This window comes from Melozone crissalis, unplaced genomic scaffold (genome assembly GCF_028551555.1).
Source record: "Melozone crissalis strain CALT ecotype California unplaced genomic scaffold, PUWL_Pcris_2 ptg000012l_1, whole genome shotgun sequence".
Classification (NCBI taxonomy): Eukaryota; Metazoa; Chordata; class Aves; order Passeriformes; family Passerellidae; genus Melozone; species Melozone crissalis.
The window spans coordinates 14,462,601-14,484,185 of record NW_026535790.1 but is presented as its reverse complement, the minus strand read 5'-3'; the positions used below and the strand labels follow the sequence as shown (position 1 = coordinate 14,484,185).

Sequence of the window (21,585 nt, the reverse complement as noted above, 5' to 3'; positions counted from 1 at the left end):
GGGGTTTTGTTTTGTTTTTAAAGACGGGCTGGGTGTGGACAGCAATCCTCTTCCCTCCTCTATAAAAACAAGGATTGGGAATGCTCCTTGGCAATTCCAGAGGATCCCACAGGATCATCCACACACTGAGCATTCCACACACTGCCAGAGCTCCCCTGACCTGCACAGCTCCAGGCTGGGGCTGTGTCCCTAAATCTGAGCATCCTTCAGCCTCCCCTTCCCACCAGGAGGTGAATCCCAGCCCTTCCATGGGATCCTCTCTTTCCATGGAATCCTCTCTTTCCATGGAATCCTCTCCTTCCATGGGATCCCCTCCTTCCATGGGATCCATTCCCTCTCCAGCCCCACAGGGAATTGTTCCACCTCAACACAACTCTAGGAAATTCTCTTTTCCCCCTCTTAAACTAAGGAAAGGCCACCAAGTCTGTTCAGAGGTGCTCTGCAGGCAGGAAAATTCCCTTTCCATGGGTTTTTGGGAGAGGCTGGAGCTCCAGCAGAACCCCTGAGCGTGGTGAGGAGTCCAGACATGAAAATTCATCTAAAAGGGGTAACTCAGCTCCCAAGGGAGGCTGCCCATGGAAGCAGTCATCCAACAGAGTGCACCTTCCAACACGAAAAATCAGGGCATAAAACCAAACAAGTTCTGTTTGTACATCAGGATTTTAAACAGCTCAAGTTTTACAAGGAAAATAAAATCAAACAGCCTCTCCTGGGATCTTCATCAAGGCTAAAAGTCTGTCCAGTCTGGGGATTGGGAAATGGGAACAAATCAAGGGAAAGGCGACTTTAGTGTTTTTTCTTTTTAATGTAGTCTTAAATCATGTTATGCTCAAATTCAATTCATCTAAAAATAATTAGTCACGAGGATTTGTTTTTTGATTTGCATTATGAATACTTCATTTAAAAGTAAATATTTTAGTGTTAATCTTCCCTTTTAAACTCTCTTTACAGAAACAAAGAGCGAAAACCATAAATAAGAGGGCATTAAAACCATAAAAATGACATTTGCCAATATCTTAATTTTTCAGCCAGACTTGATAAATCTATCAAAACCAGACAGTTAAATAAGAACCACATTATAAAAATTAGCAAAAAAAGGACTATTAGGTAACTCTGCAAACTCAAAATATGAAACTGTACTAAACAAAATATGTGCAAAAGTATACAAGAGTAACTGCATATAGCAAGGTTAAGCCTGAATTAGTTTTAAAGCTTGCCCCGGTGAAACTGAATTCAAAGTTGTCCCACTGTGTCTCCTTTTTTTGTTTTTTTTTTTGCTTTTCTTTGTTTTTTCCATTTTTTTTTCTTTCAACTCACATTGTAAGTCAAATAAAAACAAAATACACATGAAAAAACTTCCAAACGAAGCTGGTACTGGACAAGCACAGAGCAGGACACTCACTCAGCACGAGTGCAGCCACTCACAGAGAGTTCCAGGAGTCCTTAGAGTAGTGTAGGAATTCAACACTGCACACGACAGCACAACTCGAGCATGGTCTTGGGTGTTTTGTCTGGGGTTTTGTGTTATTTTCCTTTCGAGACAAGCTTGCTGTTGTCAGTCACACCTCAGAGATACCAAAGCAGTGCGAGTTTGCAATGTTTAATGCATAAAAACCAAGCCCCCCTGGGCCCTCCGGGTCGGTCTCTTCTAAGAGTAAGGACTATGGGTGAACCAACAGTCTAGAACTGTGTGTAGTTATGTGCAAAACATTCACTAGCACTCGGAATCTCAGGTCTATCTTATGGGCAGAGGAAGTGACAGATGCAGGGCAAGAGTAACTTCAGGAATCCAGCACATGATCTGACATCTACAAAACAGCCAAGGGAGTTTTCCGGTGGCAGGTTCTCTCTCTCTCCCTAGAAAGTGTGTTTGAAATGATTAACAAAGTAACAAAAATGGGCAGAATCTAACTTTGGTGAAAAGTCTGAACATTTCACATGATGCTCAACAAGCCAAAGTAAGGTACCATCTGTAGCAAAGACTAGATTTAGATTAACTGGTAAGTAGAGACAACTCTTCAAAGATCATAACTGTAAACTGCAAATCTACTTCCAAGTCTCTCACACACCATTCAGTCCACACAGGCCACGTTCGTTTCGCTGGAAAGACTTCAGCCTGGAAACACTAAGAAAAGAAAAGTTCCTTTAATTGGGTCTTTATAGGAGGAAAGGGTTAGTTGTATTTGCAGCCTGGGAGGCTGCTGGCGGCATTCCTGTACTGTGCAGAGCTTGGGGCATTGATCCTGCAATGCTCAGCCCCTGGCCCATGCGCATGGTGCCCATGGCCGGCAGCGGGGCCATGCCCACGGGCACGGGGGCCATGGAAGACAGAGGTATTGGCTCCATGCTCAGAGGGGGCACGGTGCTGAACGAGGGGCTGCTGCCCATCACGGGGCTCGCTCGCATCTGGTTCAGCGTCAGAGGCTGAGGCTGGTTCACCTGGAAGGGGTTGATTGGAGTCGCTGCCGTGGCGGCGCCTGCGGGGAGAGAAGGGACAGTGAGGCACTGCCATCGATCAGCACCAGGGGCTGCAGTCATCTCTGCTGGCAAAGAACACTCCCTGTGTGCATCCCCATGCCTGAAACGCCCTCAGGAGCATCTGATCACCAGTGTGCTCCCTGGAAGCAGCCAGTGCCTCCAGCACCCCTTCACTGACCCACAGCTCCCACCTCCAACAGCCCTGACTGGAGTTCCAAATTTGGTTTCCTGCAAAAGCCCTAACCACGACATCCACATCACTGCTTTAATGTTTTATATGCTCCTTTACTGCAGAGAGTGAGTTCACATCAGATATTGGGAAGAAATCCTTCCCTGTGAGGGTGGGAGGCCCTGGCACAGATTCCCAGAACAGCTGTGGCTGCCCTGGATCCCTGGCAGTGCCCAAGGCCAGGCTGGACAGGGCTTGGAGCACCCTGGGACAGTGAAAGGTGTCCCTGCCATGGCAGGGGTGGTTTTTAAGGTCCCTTCCAAACCATCCTGTGGTTCTGTGATTTGTGTGCTTGCTCCAAGCTCCCAGCAGCCACCTCCATTTTTGTGTTTCTGGCACCGAGCTGGGACAAGAATTCCCAAAGTAAACAACTTGTTTCCGAATTGCAGCGGTGCTCGAAAAAGCAGAGCACAACTTTCCCAGCCTCTGAGGTTCCCTGGATTGCTGCCAGCCTTGCAAATTCCTTTTAGTGTACAAGCCCAGGATTATTTGGATGGCCCAGTGACCCCTCACAAACTTTTTGTAGTACCCGGGAAGGGCAGATACACAGATTTCCTCTCTCTGCCTGCTCGCTGCCAAGGCTGCTCAGAATCACTGCTTTTTTTCCTACTCAGGGATTTTAATAAATTGACTTTTTCTTCCATTGGAAGAGTGATGAAAATAAATACTGAAAGAGCATTTCCTAAGTTTCACCCTAAGAACAACACAGGAAAACATCAGTGCAAATTCAGCTTTTAAAAAACACACCTGCCACATGTTTGGTGTCACCATTTCAGTCTGCTCCAAGCAAGGGCTCACTTCTAACAGGCCCAGCTTGCAGGAGAAGCGCAACAGCCAATTTTTCTTCCAAAATACACTGAGAATGTGTTCTCAGATCAAAACTGGCTCACTGTGGCAGCCTAACACAGACTAACCAGCAGCTCACCGAATTACTCAGTGAGTGATTCAGTCAGAGATCTCCTGCGCCTGCTGCAGCTCCAGGAAAAGGGCAATTCCAACCTTCTTCCACAGCAAACTCCTACCTGTTACCTTCCCAAGGCAATCTTACCTGTTTTGACAAAATCCAGCTGAAGTTCAGCTGTTTTTAACAACCCCAAACTTTCTAACACAGATAATTCTGAATGAGGGGAACTGCTGGAATGAAATTCAGCTGCAGACCAAGAGCAGAGACTTTGTATTTTCAGGGACTGTCACTGTGCTGCGTGAGCCCAGGATGCCTCCTTGAGACATTCCTGCTCTTGCTCATGATCTGTTGGCTGAAGTATCCAACAAAACCAAGCCCAAACCACCCATCTTTAACCCCACCAGCACCGAGCTGGGCAGAATTCCCCTGCAGGAAGGGAAAGCTCAAACACAAACATGAAGGAGTGTGCAGAAACCAACCTGGTGCCAAGAATGGGTTCAGAGAAGTAACAGGTTGTGGTGGCTTGGACACCAGGGAGTCCAGGTTGACCAGGGCAGCGTTGGGGCCCAGGAAGGACTCCGGGGTTTTCCGGGCCGTGCTCTGCTTGCCTGATGTCCCACTCGAGTGCTGGGACTCAAAGAGATCAGGACTCGTGGTGCCACTGTGCTGAGAGGGCAGAGTGGAACCTGATTCAGCTGCAACAACACAAAGGGACAAACAGAGCTCCTGGTTAGTGCCCAGAGCCAGGCAGAGAGCAGGCTGCAGGGTGAGAGAGCAGAGATGCTTTATGCTAAATTAGTGTTAGTCAGGGCTCAGTGCTTCAGGCTGTTACACCCTCTCAGCATGCAAGCAGGTCAATGTCCTTTAGCAGAGCATGAAGAAGCTACAGTCAGAGTTGCAGTGCTCTACTGCTGGAATTCCCACAGCTCTGCTGCTCCAGGTGGGACTCACAGGCTCCAAGGAACACACACTCCAAAGCCTTGGCCCTACACCACTGCTGTGCCCTTCCTAGCTGGATTCCCCCAGGGTTTTCTCCTCAAAAAGCCCAGCTGTGCTTCAGGCAGAACCATCCTGAGAGCAATGGTACCACAGCACTGACAGGGTCTGGCAGTGTTGATTTACTGATCATTGACCACAATAAAAAATAGAGTATTCATAGAAGGTATTTTGTTATTTTCCTACTGGAATTTACACATTTGAGAGATTCAGTCAGCATGGTTCTGGTTGAGTCTCTGAGCATAAGCCCTGCTCCAAGCATGTTGGACACTGGAAATTAGGAAGTCCAACAAATTTCTGGGTCAATGCAGCAGAAGGTCACACAGTGCAATTCCATGGAGTACAAAAGGCCCATTCCCCACGAGTTCATGCACAGGCCAAAATGGGAACAAGGAGCTTTTACTGCTGCATCATCACTTCCTTTGTGAAAACTGATTTTTTTGTTCAATAAAATTTAAGAACAGAGACATTTGTTGCCATGACTGTCACCCAACCTGTCCACATGCTAAGAACTTGATTCGTACCTGGCTTTTTGGAAGTTCGAAGTGTGTCAAATTCAGAAAAATCATCTTTAACTGTACCATTCAAATTACTGAAGAGGTCAAAAGATGTACTTCCTGTTCAAAACAACAAGACAGCCCTGTCATTAACACATCTTTGGTCTCATCACACAGCTGATCCTCCTGGAAGCAATTCCTGACCCATTCCTGTTATTACCAAGAAGCCACCACAGGCTCCAGGGCAGCAGCTGGGAGTGCTCCTACTCTGAGCTGGGAGAAGGAGAATGTCACAGGACTGTCCTTTCTGACAGCATGGAACAACTACATCAGAGCAGTTTGCTTTTGGATCAGTGCAGGGCACACCTGAGCATGCTGGGGTTTGGTTGGTTGAGTGTCTGCATTAGAGACAAGCAGATCTTGCTGTGGAAGGAGAGAACAGAAATGGATTTACAGCTTCTACTATCAAGTGTTAATCAGCCCTCAAGGAAAACACCACCAGTGATTATTTAATTTCTGTTTCCCAAGTGGAAAGGAGGAGGAATGCAGAGCAGAGGGTGGGCAGATGGCAAAGCCCCGTTAGCTGAAGCACCAGCACTCACCCAGAGCTTGCAATCAATGAAACATCACCACTTCCAAACGTGGACACACTCTTACCTCAGATTGGAGGCACAGGAACAACACCTAAGTGATCAGCAATCACACTCCTGAACAGCTTTAAGGTTTGTGTGGGTATTTTTAATTAGCTGAAATGTTTTCTTAGTTTATTTTTAACCTTCAGGACATTTCAAGCAAGAAGAGCACAAGATGACAAACCCCAAGAGAAGGTGAAAATTGAACATAAAAACAACATTTATCAAGAACAAAGAGCTACCATAGCTAGAGGCTCATTTCAGTTTTTGCCCTCTGCCCAGGGAAAAGCTGCTTAGAGAAGTTTTTGCAGCACACAGATTCCTCTGTCTGTTGCATTCTGGGATGAATGATGAGCAGAAAATGCATTTTGGATGCTTTTAGCCACGGTGCCAATATGAAAATGCCAGGTATTAACACTCATCAAGGTTGTATTAGTTACAGAGCATGGAAAGACAATTACAGCAGCACCTTCTGCATCTTTAGCAGGGCTCAGGGAGGGTTTCACACCCTCAGTCTGAAAGAACAAACCTTAATTTGCACCTCTAAAAGTCTCCTCGAGCTGCTCAACCTGTCAATCTACATCTGCAGAGTTATTTATCATGAGGAAAGGTGAAATCAGTGTATCATTCATTGCCAAAAATTAAGTCCTTGTCTAATTAAAGATAAAACCCAAGAGCAGCAGCAGTCCCAAGTGCTCAGCAGGCAGCCACAAATACCATGAGGAGACGTAGAAGGGACAGAGAAGGAAGCAGCACCTCAAATTCAGAGCTGCAAGTCTGAAATAATCACACTGAAATTTCTTTTTCCTGCTGGTTATTACAAGTCCCTTTTATTTTGAAGACCAATTCTGCCAATTGTCCAACTTCTTTGAACCACACAATGCAAGAAAACCACTTGGACTTCTCCTCATTACTCAAATGAGATGGATATGGGATGAGAACATTGCTCACCAGAAGTAGAGAGAGGTTTGTTTGCAGGTGCTGATCCCCAGGGATCCACAGAAGATTTTGCTGCAGTAGAAGATGGCTGAGCAGGAGCCCAAGGGTCCACATTTTTGGCCAGAGGCTGAGCTGTGGATCCTGCTGGTGCTGCCCAAGGGTCAACAGAAGCAGCTGGTTTGGCACCTGCAAGAAGGATCAGCAGGAGAGAAGTGAGGGCAGCTTCCCTTTGGAAAGCTTTCCTTGGACACTGACCCCTCCATGAGCCTTTCCTTGGATTCTGACCCATCCCAAAGCCTTTCCTTGGTGACTGACCCTTCCCAGGAGCCTTTCCTTGGTGACTGACCCATCCCAAAGCCTTTCCTTGGTGACTGACCCTTCCCAGGAGCCTTTCCTTGGTGACTGACCCATCCCAAAGCCTTTCCTTAGTGACTGAGCCCTCCCAGGAGCCTTTCCTTGGATTCTGACCCTTCCCAGAAGCCTTTCCTTGGACACTGACCCCTCCATGAGCCTTTCCTTGGATTCTGACCCATCCCAAAGCCTTTCCTTAGTGATTGACCCCTCCCAGGAGCCTTTCCTTGGATTCTGACCCTTCCCAGGAGCCTTTCCTTGGGGACTGACCCCTCCCAAACCCTTTCCTGGTGACTGACCCCTCCAGGAGCCTTTCCTTGATGACTGATCCCTCCCAGGAGCCTTTCCTTGGACACTGACCCCTTCCAGGAGCCTTTCCTTGGACACTGACCCCTCCCAGGAGCCTTTCCTTGGACACTGACCCCTCCCAGGAGCCTTTCCTTGGACACTGACCCCTCCCAGGAGCCTTTCCTCCTCCCAGTTACCACTGAGTATTAATGGGAGCAGCTCAGCACCAGCCACTCCCAGCATTTGTCACACTCTGACCAACAACAGCACCAGGAAATTCTGGGCAAGGCAGAGGAATAAACAATTCCCCTCCCTGGATCCAATACCTGCAGTTCCAACCAGGAAATAAACTTGCCTTTGTTGGTGACATTGCCACCACAAGTGACAGTCCCTGGCTGGAGGTGACCTAAATCACAGGGTCTATTTATGAGCTCAGGGGAAAGTGAGTTTATAAAAAGCCCAAAGGTAAAAGGTGTGACATACACAACATTAACCCTTGGACAAAGGAAGCTGTAAGATTCAGAGGGAATGTTTTCCAAGCCTTTTAACCCCACTGCTATTTTATAAAGGTATAATCAGCTCCCCTGAGCCTGCTGTGCTTTTTTATTCCCATTTCTAAGCACTCCTGACACACATCTAAGCTGCCCACTGATGTCCCTTTATTATTTTTAACCCAATGTCTGTTATGCTCAGGGTTCTCATTTCTACTGGAAGATGCTGACAACTCTTCATTCCTACAAATTCAATCACCAAAGGTTTGATTCCCACATGAGGATTTTATAACCCAAGAGAGCAGGAGAGAATCACCCACATGCAACAACTCTGACCTTCAATGTCCTGCAGCTTTCAAATTACAACTGAAAATTATTTTAGCTTTTAAAAATCCATTCAACCCCCCCTGGCATCTCAATATTCCTGTAAATCAGGAATGCTGCACAAATTCCAGCTGGAATTTTGGGTTTTGTTTCATCAGCAGCCACGTGGTCACTACAGCTCCAGAGCAGGAAATGCCAAAAGTCTCTAAGGAAGCCCCATAATTCCCACCCCAGTACTCCCATCTCCTTTATCTGTCCCCAGTGCTGAGTTAGGAGCAGTGCCACACTAATGACAGCATTTCCCATCACCAGCAGCTTCCCAAAATGTCCTTTCTTCCCTAAAAGGAGCACTCAGAATGAGAGCACTCAGGAAAATCCCTTCCTGGAGCTTCCCTCAGCTCCACTGAACACCACAGCACTGGCAGGATTTGGGAAATGCAGATTCATGAGTCATTTTTTACCAGCAAATTCATGACCTGGCATCCTTGAGACTATTCCTGGGAGAATCCAGCAGGCTGCAAGCAGGGATTGTGCTGTGGTGAAAGAAAGCTGGGAAGCACTGAGGAGATGCTACAGCTGGAACTGGTACAAGGAAAATCCTGTCACAGGGTGACACATCAGGCTGCACATTTGAGGAAAGTGGATTTTGGTTGCTTTTAGCCATGGAAAAATAAACTGAATGGCCTCAAGGCCCAAAATCTGAGCTTTTTCTCAGTTCCTATCATCAAAATAAACCAGGTGACACTTGGAATGATGACCTGGCAGTTGGCCCAGGAGCTTTGTAGGTGCCTTTAATGCCATCATGAGCAAGAGAAAAATCCCCAAACAAGGCAGTTCATCATTAAATTTCCAATTTTTCATCAGGAATCTGATGGTGGTGTGTGGATTGCAAATCCCTCTGAAGCATTTGTTGTAGCATCACCAGCCCAAAGCAGAACTGACAGAACAAAGCTGTCAGTCTTCATGGAAAAGCTTCATCAAGATTTGCACAGAAACTCCCTGCCCTTTAAAACAAAAATTCCAACCAAAAAATAGATCCAGCTCCAGTTCCAAGTGTTACACTTTCTTTCAAAGGAGAAACTCCTTGGACAGGCTGTGGCTGACCCAGACACCAGCCCACCACACAGGCAGCAACACACACAGAAAAAACAAAATACCACACAGAAATTTGGTTTAATTGCTCTTTAAAATGTGAAACACTGCACCTTTCCCTTCAGGAATATTCCATGGATTTAGCATTGAAATCCTATGGAACACTAAGTATTTTAAATGGCAACTTGAATTTTTTTGTCTGCTATAAAAATCTTCGTTTAAGTAATTTAATCCTTTTGGTTCTGACCATACACAAACACATTACAATTCTCTAGGAGCAGCTAAGGACATGATAATTCAGACTGATGGCTTTCCTAAACTTGCCTAAATATCAGGTTAAATTCTGGGAACAGTCTAAACCCATGGCACTAACACAACCAGCAGCAAGACACGAGCTGGACAAGTTGGTTTTGTAAAGACAACAGAAGTGCCACTCTTTTCTTCCTTAGGATTCAAACTGCACACACAAAAACCCAACTGCTTAAAAAAGAAAACCAACTGCCATTGGTGCCTGCTTGGAAATGAGGAATTCAGTGAAATGAATAAAAATGGACTCACACACGAGTACCACACTGAGGAACTTTGAAACGCAAGGTTAAGAAGCAAAACCTCTGAGATCCCAGCGTTCCTGGCAGTTTGCTCTTACCAAATGATTGCCAGGGGTCGGAGGCAGGGGCTGCAGCTGTGGATCCTCCCCAGGGATCTGTCTGGTTGGCAGCAGCAGCAGCAGCAGCAGCAGGAGGGCCCCAGGGCTCGCTCTTGGCCGGGGCCGGTGCCGAGGAGGGCAGGGCATCCATCAGGTCCAGCAGGGTGGTGTGCTGAGGGCAGGAAGAAGCTGAGCTTTACTCAAGAGCCTTGCCAGGCTGGAGTACAAACCCACGAGAGTGAAGAAGCAATTATTATTATTATTATTATTAGCATTATTATTATTTTTCCTTTTACACGCCTGCATTGACTAGCTCCAAATTTAACCCACATGGAAGAAGCTTTAAGCTACACAACAAAGCAAACCCAGAAGCACAAAAGAGCTCAGTATTAAGCTAAGTTTGTGTTACTGTATTTCAGCTTTTTGGCAGCATAACAGGGAATTTCTTAGGCCAAGGCACTACCTCCTTCTTTTTGGGAATTTTAATTGTGTCTCTGCGACTCTCCTCCAGAGCCATCTGTAATCTCAGATCGTCCCCGCGTCTGAGGCGCTCCTCCTGCAAAGGAAACCAACACTGGTGACACCGAGCACGAGCTGCTCTGAGCTGCTGCTGCTCCCTGCAGGGCTCCAGCCCTGCCCCTCTGCTCCACAGGCTGCATTTCCACTCAGCACACACCAGGAACAGGAGCTCTCCTGGGGTTTGTGCCTCGGGAGCACCCCGACCCTGCTGTGGTCATGGCTGGTTGGGATTTACCCCAGTGTTGTTCCATTCTTTCCAAAATTCTGTTAGAAACACCACAGAACTTCAGGTGAACAAGCCATTTTTAAATTTACCCTGGTGTTGTTTTATTCCTTCCAAAATTCTGTTAGAAACACCACAGAACTTCAGGTGAACAAGCCATTTTTAAATTTACCCTGGTGTTGTTTTATTCCTTCCAAAATTCTGTTAGAAACACCACAGAACTTCAGGTGAACAAGCCATTTTTAAATTTATCCTGGTGTTGTTTTATTCCTTCCAAAATTCTGTTAGAAACACCACAGAACTTTAAGTGAACAAGCCATTTTTAAATTGGTTTTTATGATGGTTTTTCAGCATTCAGATCACCACTGAGGGTTCCAGAGAACTAAACTGAAATTTCCCTTGCTTTTGTTCACTTCCTTCCATGCTGGTGCAAGAAGGAATTGAGGGAATTGAGTCTTGCCAAGTCCAGGTGTAATGTGAAGGTTTAAACATCTATAACTACAATGTTTATGCCACATTTGACTCCTTTAAATATCTCTGCTTGCATCATGTCTCTCAGAAGTTGACTAATCCCCCAGTCATTTCTGAAGCTACTTCAAGTGCTTAGTTCTGATTTATATTTTAGTTCCCTTTATTGCTCAATAATGACAAAGTTTACTGGGTGACAGTTTCCCCTTCCAAGCACTCTTGCTTAACACACAGCTGTAAACGAAATTGTTACAGGAATCCTCTAAAATATTACAGGGCTCAGCATAGCTGACTTGAATTTTCACTCAGAGCTGAGATTTGACTTTGTTATGTATTAAAATGCAGTAATTTTATCCAAATTTACTCCAAATGCAGAATGAAGCTAAGAATTAGCACAGTAACATAACTCAGGTGATAGATCAGGAGTCAATTTCTTTAAAACAATTTTTTAATATATTCTGGTACTTTGTGTCAGGTCACCCTCCTGTTCCAGAAACTCCCACCAAACGAACAGACTGTTCCAAATTCCACTGGAATTAGAATTCACTGACATTAATGAAGATTTCAGGACCAGTCATGCTTTCAGCTCTTCCTAACTGAAAACATCTTCAGTAAGTGATGATTAACATCCTCCCACACAAAGGCTTCTCTCAAAGTGACTGTCATCTTCCACTAGTCTCAACAGCTCGGAGGCTGAAGTTACTTTAAAAAGAGATTTTAAGAATAATAATAATAAAAAAGAAACCAACCCACACACAGAATTCTACCTGGAGCAAAGCCAAGCTGCCAGAAATAAATGAAATGGAAAGGGAAGGGGAAAGGGAAGGGGAGGAAAGGGAAGGGAAGGGAAGGGAAGGGAAGGGAAGGGAAGGGAAGGGAAGGGAAGGAAAGGAAAGGAAAGGAAAGGAAAGGAAAGGAAAGGAAAGGAAAGGAAAGGAAAGGAAAGGAAAGGAAAGGAAAGGAGGAAACGGGGAAACGGAAACGGGGAAACGGAAACGGGGAAAAGGAAAGGGGGAAAAGGAAAGGGAAAGGATAAAATAAAAACAAAATAAGATAAAAATAAGAAAAAGTAAAGCAAAATTAAATAAAAATAAAATAAAAATAAAACAAGATTAAACAAAATAAAATAAATAAAAAATAAAAATAAAACAAAAAATAAGATAAAATAATAAATAAAATTAAAATAAAAAAAATAAAATAAAATAAAATGAAAGTTTTAAAAATAAAATAAAATTAAAATCAGATAAAATCAAATCCAACCAAGCAAACCAGGTTGCACAGTGAGCTCTCCAAGCACGGACACTTTGGAAAACCTACAGGGGCACCGACCTGCTCCGCCACCTCCCGGCTCATGGCCAGCGCCAGCTGCAGCTGCAGCTCCTCCTCGCCGCTCGTCTGCGGCCGCGCCTGCTCCAGCTCCGAGGACACCCGCGGGGATGTCGCTGTGGGGACACAAAGCCAAAACCCGGCACGGTCAGCACAGCAAACTGCAGAGATGGGGGACACAGGATCCTGCAGGAGATGGGGCTCAGCACATTCAGCACAGCAAACTGCAGGAGATGGGGGACACAGGATCCTGCAGAGATGGGGCTCAGCACATTCAGCACAGCAAACTGCAGAGATGGGGGACACAGGATCCTGCAGAGATGGGGCTCAGCACATTCAGCACAGCAAACTGCAGAGATGGGGGACACAGGATCCTGCAGAGATGGGGCTCAGCACATTCAGCACAGCAAACTGCAGAGATGGGGGACACAGGATCCTGCAGGAGATGGGGGCACAGATTCAGCCCAGCAAACTGCAGAGATGGGGCACAGATTCAGCACAGGACCCTGCAGGAGATGAGGGACAGCAAACTGCAGAGATGGGGCACTGATTCAGCCCAGCAAACTGCAGAGATGGGGCACAAATTCAGCCCAGCAAACTGCAGAGATGGGGCACAGATTCAACCCAGCATCCTGCAGAGATGGGGGACAGGACCCTGCAGGACATGGGGGCACAGGAGATGGGGCACACCACATTCAGCACAGCACCCTGCAGGAGATGGGGCTCAGCACATTCAGCCCAGCACCCTGCAGGAGATGTGGGCACAGCATATTCAGCCCAGCACCCTGCAGGAGATGTGGGCACAGCATATTCAGCCCAGCACCCTGCAGGAGATGTGGGCACAGCATATTCAGCCCAGCACCCTGCAGGAGATGTGGGCACAGACTCAGCCCAGCACCCTTCAGGAGATGTGGGCACAGATTCAGCCCAGCACCCTTCAGGAGATGTGGGCACAGACTCAGCCCAGCACCCTTCAGGAGATGTGGGCACAGACTCAGCCCAGCACCTGCAGGAGATGCTGGCAGCCTCAGCTCCTGCACCCCATGTTTGCTGTCAAAGCCCCCCCCAGTTTGCAGAGCTGAATCTTCTGCCAAGAGTGAGGATGATAATTTACCTCTTCATAGCAGTTCAGCTGCTTTAAGGGAAAAATATTCCCTAAATATTCCTTGGAAAATCCAAGTTTTTTTATAAGAAGTACCCCCCAGCTCATGCTGGAGTGTATCAGAGCTCCCGATTTAAAAATTCATTGTTGAAGGAAACATTTGTGAGGATTTCTTCCATCTTGCAGTGTCAGTAAGGATCTGCTGGGAGTGGGCCAATATCAGGGTAAAACTGGATACCACCCACTTTTCTGTAAAATAATACAGTCTTAATGGGAAGATAAAGAACTATTCTTAACTGCTGAGCAGGCTTGGGGATAAACAAACCGGCTATTCAGACTCCAAATTTACACAAATACAGGATCATTCTCTGCTAAAGAAGAGTTTGGGGACTGGGTTGGGGGTGTTGGTTGGTTTCTGAGGTTGTTTGGGGTTTTATGGGGTATCTCCTCCCCTCCTCTTCAATGAACAGTCAACCTTGAGAGCTAAAAGATGCAATTTCTCAACACACAAACCATCTTTTAGTGCTGTTTTCACTCCAGGAGCAATGTGAAATTCCCATCCCACACCACTAGCAGGTTTAGCACTAAACAGTAATTGAACAATTTTGCGCTCACTCTCTCTCAGACAATTCCTTAGCATCCAAACCATTCACACAGAAATTCTACCTCACTTTGGCAAGGCAGTTTGTATTTAGTGGCTGGACTGATGATTAGTTTGGCAAAACATATATTGACATTTAATACATTTAATTGAATGTTTCAAACCAGTGTGTCAAGCTTCAAGAAATCAAGTTTCTTCCGACCAGGTCAGCTGGGCATGTGGAAATGAGATTGCCAAATTTGCTTTGAAAAGCACATTTCCATCACTACTTTAATCCTCCCAACATTTCCCAGTCATGTCTCTCTCTGCTGAAGTTTCAGGCCACAATGACACCACAAAACAAGGGGAACTTTCCCATCCAGCAGGCCAGAAGGAAGAGGACTCTCCATAAACAAGGAATGACCTTTCCTCCTTCCCACCCCACCCCGAGGTGCCCTCCCACCCCATCTGCTTCTAAAGACATAAACTAATTTATCACCCACAATGATTCTTCCACCCTGTGCTGATCCTGAGGCTCTCAAACCAACCTTACTTCAATTATGATGCTACTCATAGCTCAATTCTATTACTCTTTCACACTTTCTCATATAAAATAATTAAATTTAGCCTGGCTGATGAGTACTTACTGCTCCAACAGTCACTGCCAGGCTCTCCAATATATTACATTAAAAATATGATGATTAAAGCATGTGATAATTCCCAGCCACTCACCTAATACAGGTGATAAATTAGCACTAATTCTAATCATTCTAATCCAAAATGGATGATTTTAAACCAGGATGGAGGTGGAAACACTTCCCTTTGGAGCCCAGAGAATGTTTTCTATTTATCTTTGCCAGAAGAAGATGGAGCAGTTTATGGTTGTTAAAAACCTCAGAGAGAGAAAAACTATTTCAGATAAAGGGGCAAGAATTCATGGTATGAAGTGGCCATGAATGGGTCTGAGATGCAGATGGAGAGGAGCAGTTTTGCAGCAGGGATTAGAGGAGGAAAGAGTCCTAATAAAAACAGAGCCTGGGACACACGGGACAGCAGCAGAGTCACCTGAGAACAGATGGCACCTGGAGCAGGAGCAGGGAGGAACCTTCTGCTCTGCTGGGCTTTGAACTGCGGGGGGGAAATGGCATTTCCTGCATTTCCTGCATCCCAGCACTCCACAACAACCAAGAGCCTGATGGCTGAGTGGCACTAAAATTAAAAAAGGGTTTGATTCCATTGCTCTTCCTCCCATTTCCACACAAAGGATTGCTGACCTCAGTGCCCTTTTCCTGCCTGGAAAAGCTGTAAAATCAGGGATTCTACCTCACTCCAAGCCTTTCCCTGGCCCTGCACTCCCAGCCAGGCAGGGAAGGGTTGGCTTGGCTCCATGAGCTCCCAAAACCAGCAGTTCTGGGATCCCCACATGGACACCAGGGGCTCACTCACACACACAGGTCATTCCTTCCCACTTTTAGCCTTTCCAGCAATCCATTCTCCTTGCTTTCACTAACTCTGAAAGGTATTTCCAGTTCCTTTTCACTTAAAATAAAAAGGGAAAATGTCCATTTGAAGTTCTTCCTTGGGCCTCAATAAAAAAAACAAACTACAGGAATGTTGCTGTTTTCCATGTAAGTGTTATAAAACCATCCACATTAAAGAGCTGCCAGCACTTTTCTTTTTTTCTTTTTGAAAAGGATTAAGGGGAATTCAAAACACCATTCTTGGGAGTAACCTGACAAGTTTTAGCTAAGATTCCTATATTCCATGTGGGCCTCATTCTGCTGTAAGGTCAGAATGCCCAGGATGCAGCAGAAAGGTGACAGCCTCAGGAGCAGGATGGTGGCACACGAAGCATCCCCCATCCCCAGCACATGACAGCTAACTCACATGTTCATGTAAGATGAGACTCAACAGATCAATTCTGATCTGCTAAACCCTAAACCCCCAAAATTTGGGGATCCCAGTCCCTCCAGGAGCACATTTGTGGGATGTGTTCCTGCAGGGAGCACAGGGCTGGCTGCTCAAGGAAATCATCTGGAGGCTGAGTTAATCACTAAAGCAGGATTCTGCTGCACCATCTGTGCCTGGCCAGGCTGGGCCAGCTCCCAGACACAGCTATTGATAATTTCCTATATTTTGGCTCTATTAAAAGGCCCCTGTAGCTGGTTATAGATCTGGCTGAGTTAAAGTGAAATACAGGACACAGAGAGCAGAGCCTGCATTAATAATAAAAATTAGACTGTATTTTCATTCAGGATCCTGTGCTTGGGCTTTGGGGCTGGTTTTGTAATTTCTGGGGTTTTTCTTTGGTATCAGGCTTTCTAATTTGCAGGTGGAATTCTGAAGATCAGAACTCATCTCTCAGAATGAAAAGCTGCTTCCTCAAAGGTGGGCAAAACCAAAAGTGACTTCAAAAATTGAAATAATATCAAGGTAAGGACTCAGAAACCAGCAGCAATTCACTTGGGAAGCAGGCAGAGATCCCATCTGTCAGTCTGCCAGTGAACAAGCACTCAAATCAAATGGGATAATTTAAAAAAGGCAAATGATGGAAAGGCAAGTACAAGCTGTTTAATCTGGAAGGAATTGTGTAATCCACCTTTCCCCTGGGACTGAAGGAATCTTTCAGGTACAAGAAGAGAGTTGATAACACTGATGATTGTGACAAGGTGGAGCTGCTGAGCTCTCCTGCAGGATTCTGGCTGCACTGAGAGCTGCTGAAATTCATTTAACACCCAACAAATCCTTCAGGTTTGTTTTGCTGGGAGTATTTTCCTCTCAGGTGATGCCAGCCCGTGTGAATGGACACAGTTGGATAATTCAGTGTCACTACAAAGTCTGGATGCTCCAGTGGCACCTCCCACCTTCACTCTCAGCACCAGAAAAATAAATGTATGATGAGAGGATTTAATCAAGCTGTCAAATGACATCTGACAGGAGTCTGCCACATTCCTTCAACACCTCAAACTGCAGCAATTCTCCACGCTGCTCAGCCAGATTCATTGCTGGGTGATATTCCCTATATTCCCTGGCTAAGATGGAAGGGCAGGGATGTGTTCCAACCTGCAGAGATGCAGAACAGATTATTAAAGAAATAATTATTAAATAAAAAGCAAACTTTTTAAAAACAGGAGTGTTCTGAATGGAACAGGCTGCCCAGAGAAGCTGTGGCTGCCACATCCCTGCAATGTTCAAGGCTGGAGCAACCTGGGATAGTGGAAAGTGTCCCATAGCAGGGGATGAGCTTCAAGGTCCCTTCCAACCCAAACCATTCTGCATTTCATAAATTTCCTATTGTGTCAAAGCCAAACCAGCAATTCCTCTGAATTATTTTCTACTCCAAGCAAAAGGGGAGACAAAACAGAAACAGATGAGTGAACACAAACTTGCTGAGGCTTCACAAAACTGGTTTTAAACAACGAGTCAACTTAACGTGAATAATCACTGCAAATATTAAACTCATTAATTTAGCTGCAGAAAATTGCTCCCAGAATTTTGCCAGGTTCAGGTTAAAGACTTGGCATTTCCCAAAATCCATAAAAGCCCTTCCCAGTGCATCTTTCAGCATCTCCTCTCTCCAGCAGGCTGTGAGCACAGCGAGATGAGCTGAGCCCACCACAGGCAATGCTGCTGAAATCAGGTGACACCCAGCTGTGTCACTGAAATTGGAGTTTGTGTCACTAAAATTGGGGTTTATGTCACTGAAATTGGGGGTTGTCACTGAAATCAGGGTTTGTCACTGAAATGAGAATTTGTGACACTGAAATCAGGCTTTGTGTCACTGAAATCAGGGCTTGTCACTGAAATCGGGGTTTGTGACACTGAAAATGGGGTTTGTGACACTGAAATTGGGGTTTGTGACACTGAAAATGGGGTTTGTCCCTGAAATCAGGCTTTGTGTCACTGAAATCAGGGTTTGTCCCTGAAACTGGGGTTTGTGACACTGAAACTGGGGTTTGTGACACTGAAAATGGGGTTTGTCCCTGAAATCAGAGTTTGCGTCATTCAAATCAGGGTTTGTGACACTGAAATTGGGGTTTGTGACACTGAAAATGGGGTTTGTCCCTGAAATCAGGGTTTGTCACTGAAATCAGGGTCTGTGTCACTGAAATTGGGGCATCCATCCCTCCCATCCCATGGACCCCATCCCATCCCATCTTCCCATCCCCTCCTGGAGCACAGGAGAAAGGGAGGGATGTGAGCACACCCCAAAACAACACCTGCACACCCCAGCTTGGGCACAACAGGATTGATCTCTTAAAAAGCATGGCCTCAGTAGACTTGGTTTTAGAACACCACCAGCAGCACCCCAGCTCAGGCTTAAGAGGTCTAAATTAAGAACATCCTACTTTTCCCTGTGCAGCCATAAATCCAGAATCCTATTTAAGTGGTCACTGGCAACTGGAGATGAAACAAGGCCACGAACAAGAGGCTGAAGTTTTTGAAACTGGGTGACAAATGTCAGGTAAAAACCCAATTATTCAGACCCAGAGGCAGATTAGGAGTGAGGACTATTGCTCCAAAAGATTTTTAATATCTATCTTTTAGTATCTATCTATCCTTTATATCCCTTCCTCTCCCCAGTAAGTCTGGTTTCAGCTCTACACAAGAATATTTCCTTAAGGTGAAATAAAACCTGATTTAATGCAACTCTACAGAATTGGCACATTTTCCAAAATAAATAAAAATTATACATTTTGTCATGGAATATTTAGCAGCTCCTAATCTGAGCATTAACTGTCCCTGGTTTAAAGATGGAAGATAAAACCAATTGCTCCCAGTATGTCAGAAATTGCTGACAAATGGAGGTTGGGAGGAGCTTTATTTCTGCTTTTTCTTTTGAGTATCTCTCATGGCTTCCATTTTCAGGTTATGAGACTGGGTAGAAAAAAAACTTTTCCAATTCACATGCCATAATGTGCTCCTGGAATTATCCAAGCACAGAGATCTTCAGGGCCAACAAAGTCATTAAGGCAAAGCTTTGGGGGAAAGGATTTTATTAAAAACCATCAAGTTGCACCATTTCATTCTGCACAGTTTCTAAAGGATTTTGAAAATATTCACAAGAAAACAGGGAAAAATCCCCTTATTTGCCTGCAGCAGTGAGGGATGATTGGATATCAGTCAAGAGATCCTTTTCCATCTTGAATTCTCTCTCACTACACAGGGTATCAATACTGCTTTTATTTTGTTACAAAGGATGAATCTGGGACACAAAAAACAGCAATTCTTAAAGAAAACCCCTTGTGGGCAACATCCAGCAAAAATCCAATTGTCCCCATGCAAACCTGCCCAGGTTGGGAAGCTGGAGGGGGAGTTTGAGCAGAGTTCAGAGCTGGCTGGGCAGAGCGGCTGATTCAACATTCCCAACAAACTGACCCAAAAAGGCTTCACTGATTTAACCAAAACTGCATTTTAGTCCCTGAAAGAGGGGACAGAGCTCCCTCACATCCACCCCAGCATCCACTGGGAGTTCCTGAAGCTGTCCTGCAGGAACCACCAAGCTCTCAGCTCTTGCTTCTGCAAGAAAGCACTAAAAATGAGATTTTATAACCCAAAAATATTCTTCAAGCAAGGGGAATGAATTCTGCAACCCCCACCCATGGTGTCTAGAAGGAGCAAGAGTAAAATGTGCTAAAACCTCTCCTGGGGTGGTGCTGCCAAAAGGGCTCTGCCACTCTCCCAAACTTCATTTCCATTTGCCTGCTAAGCAGGGCTGGGCATTCAGCAAAGGGGATGGCTGGACATTCTGAAGAGGCAAATCTCTTGCTGCAGATAGCAAATTAAAAAGTCTCTGATCTCTTCTTCAAAGGCTCAGAGGAATGAAAGAGAATTTTGCCAGGATATACAGAGCAACAGCATCTCAGGGATGTTCTGAGGGGAGTATTTCCCAGGAGTGAAGCAGAACTTCATTCCTTTTACAGATTTTTTTCTGAATCCAGATTTTCAGCACAAAAGAAGGCATTAATAATAAAAATATATATAATTTAAATATTTATTTCTTTCTAAAATTTATTTTTAATTTTTATTTATATTTAATATATATTTATTTAAATTTAAATATAATTACTAAAAAAAAAAAAGAACACACGATGGATACAATCTCTTTCACTTTAAATAATGAAAAGCATCTCTTCCATCAAATTTAGCAGGCTCAGGAATAACCCTACATTTATGTAACAGATTAAATGTCTGGATTTTAATGAAACTCCTTCCTTGTTTGCTAGGATAAAGCTCTCCCCAGTTCCCCAATATCAGAGGGAATTAGCACAGCTGTTCTGGAAGGTGCTGGTTTGCTCTGCTCCACTCAATTAAACCAGAAAAAACACATTTAAAACTCTAAAACAACCTGAGAGCCACCTGCACTTCTGCTGATCCACAGTGAAAAAAAAAAGTCCAGGAGAGCTGGAACTGAAGGGGGGGGGGGGGAGAAAAACCCCTGAGATTTCTAAAGCTTCTTAGGGGGTGAGGAAGAAAAAAGCTTAAGGAATCTTTACCTCCACAGCAATCCCGCCACAGGACACACACAGGGAGCAGGAAATCCACCCTTGGAGGGGTGAGGAACAGCCAAACTCCTGCTCCCATCCAGATTCCTACAGCAGCCCGGGAACAATTGAGGAACACGTCCTGCATTGCTCAGCCCTGCTGGAGAATCCTCTGGAGCCTCTGGGAGCATTCAGGACTCCAAACAATAGTTCCAGGCTTTAATTAAAGCTGGGACTGGTGGAGCAGTAATTCTGTGAAAGCCAAGGTGTGCTCAGCGAAACTCAGGCACTTATTTCAGCCCAATATCAATATTTCAAGCTATTTCTTAATTAAGAATTTTTGCTGTAGTCAACAATAATCTATAGATTTGAAAAGGAAAAATGTTGTTATTGTTGAGGTAACAATATACGAGTTTTTCTTTAAAAATCCACAGTGCTCAAGCATGGTTATTATAGAAAAACTATATAGATATAAAAAATTATTATTACAGAAAAATTAAGATGTTTGTTATTCTACTGCTAATTAAAAGCCAAGATCAAAGATTCTCATAGCTGGAAACCTTCACTCACATTTCTTGTACCTTCACTCACATTTCTTGTACCTTCACTCACATTTCTTGTACCTTCTATCTTAAAAAAATTTCCTTTTGGAAATTATGTTTTCTGCCTGTCTCCAGAGCTTTAAACAGAGATTTTCTCCATCCTGGCTTGATTTTCTGCTATCTCCTCCTGCAAATGTCAACAGGGCTGACCCCACTCATGGATTTATGATTAAAGAAGCACTTTGGGACACAGGACATGACAAACTTCAGATTCCTAAAGCTGGTGCTCAATGGTTGCTGCCCCCTGGCTCAGTCACAGCCCTCCACACACTCTGAACATTCATTTTAAAGGAAAGATTTCCCTTCAGAATTAGACCACAACCACTGACATTGCAGCCAAAGCAGCTTTCATCAGATCATTACTTACATTAAGGAGGATTTAGTGCCAGATCAGGCCTCCTCCTGACATGGCA

General features: G+C 44.9%; 1 protein-coding gene across 2 annotated transcripts in view; it reads right to left on the bottom strand.

Annotated features, from left to right (window-relative positions):
• Nucleotides 1–2,129: 2,129 nt before the first annotated feature.
• EPN2 (epsin 2) overlaps nucleotides 2,130–21,585 on the bottom strand; it is a 40,390-nt gene continuing 20,934 nt past the window's right edge. The window contains exons 3-9 of one of the 2 annotated variants that reach the window (XM_054270948.1): nucleotides 12,407–12,519; nucleotides 10,331–10,423; nucleotides 9,868–10,039; nucleotides 6,688–6,861; nucleotides 5,132–5,224; nucleotides 4,091–4,306; nucleotides 2,130–2,477 (exon numbers count right to left, since the gene is read on the bottom strand). In XM_054270948.1, coding sequence (XP_054126923.1) covers nucleotides 2,158–2,477; nucleotides 4,091–4,306; nucleotides 5,132–5,224; nucleotides 6,688–6,861; nucleotides 9,868–10,039; nucleotides 10,331–10,423; nucleotides 12,407–12,519 — 1,181 coding nt within the window. In that variant the 3' untranslated portion in view covers nucleotides 2,130–2,157. The remainder of the gene's footprint in view (nucleotides 2,478–4,090; nucleotides 4,307–5,131; nucleotides 5,225–6,687; nucleotides 6,862–9,867; nucleotides 10,040–10,330; nucleotides 10,424–12,406; nucleotides 12,520–21,585) is intronic. The other variant, XM_054270949.1, reaches the window with a different exon arrangement.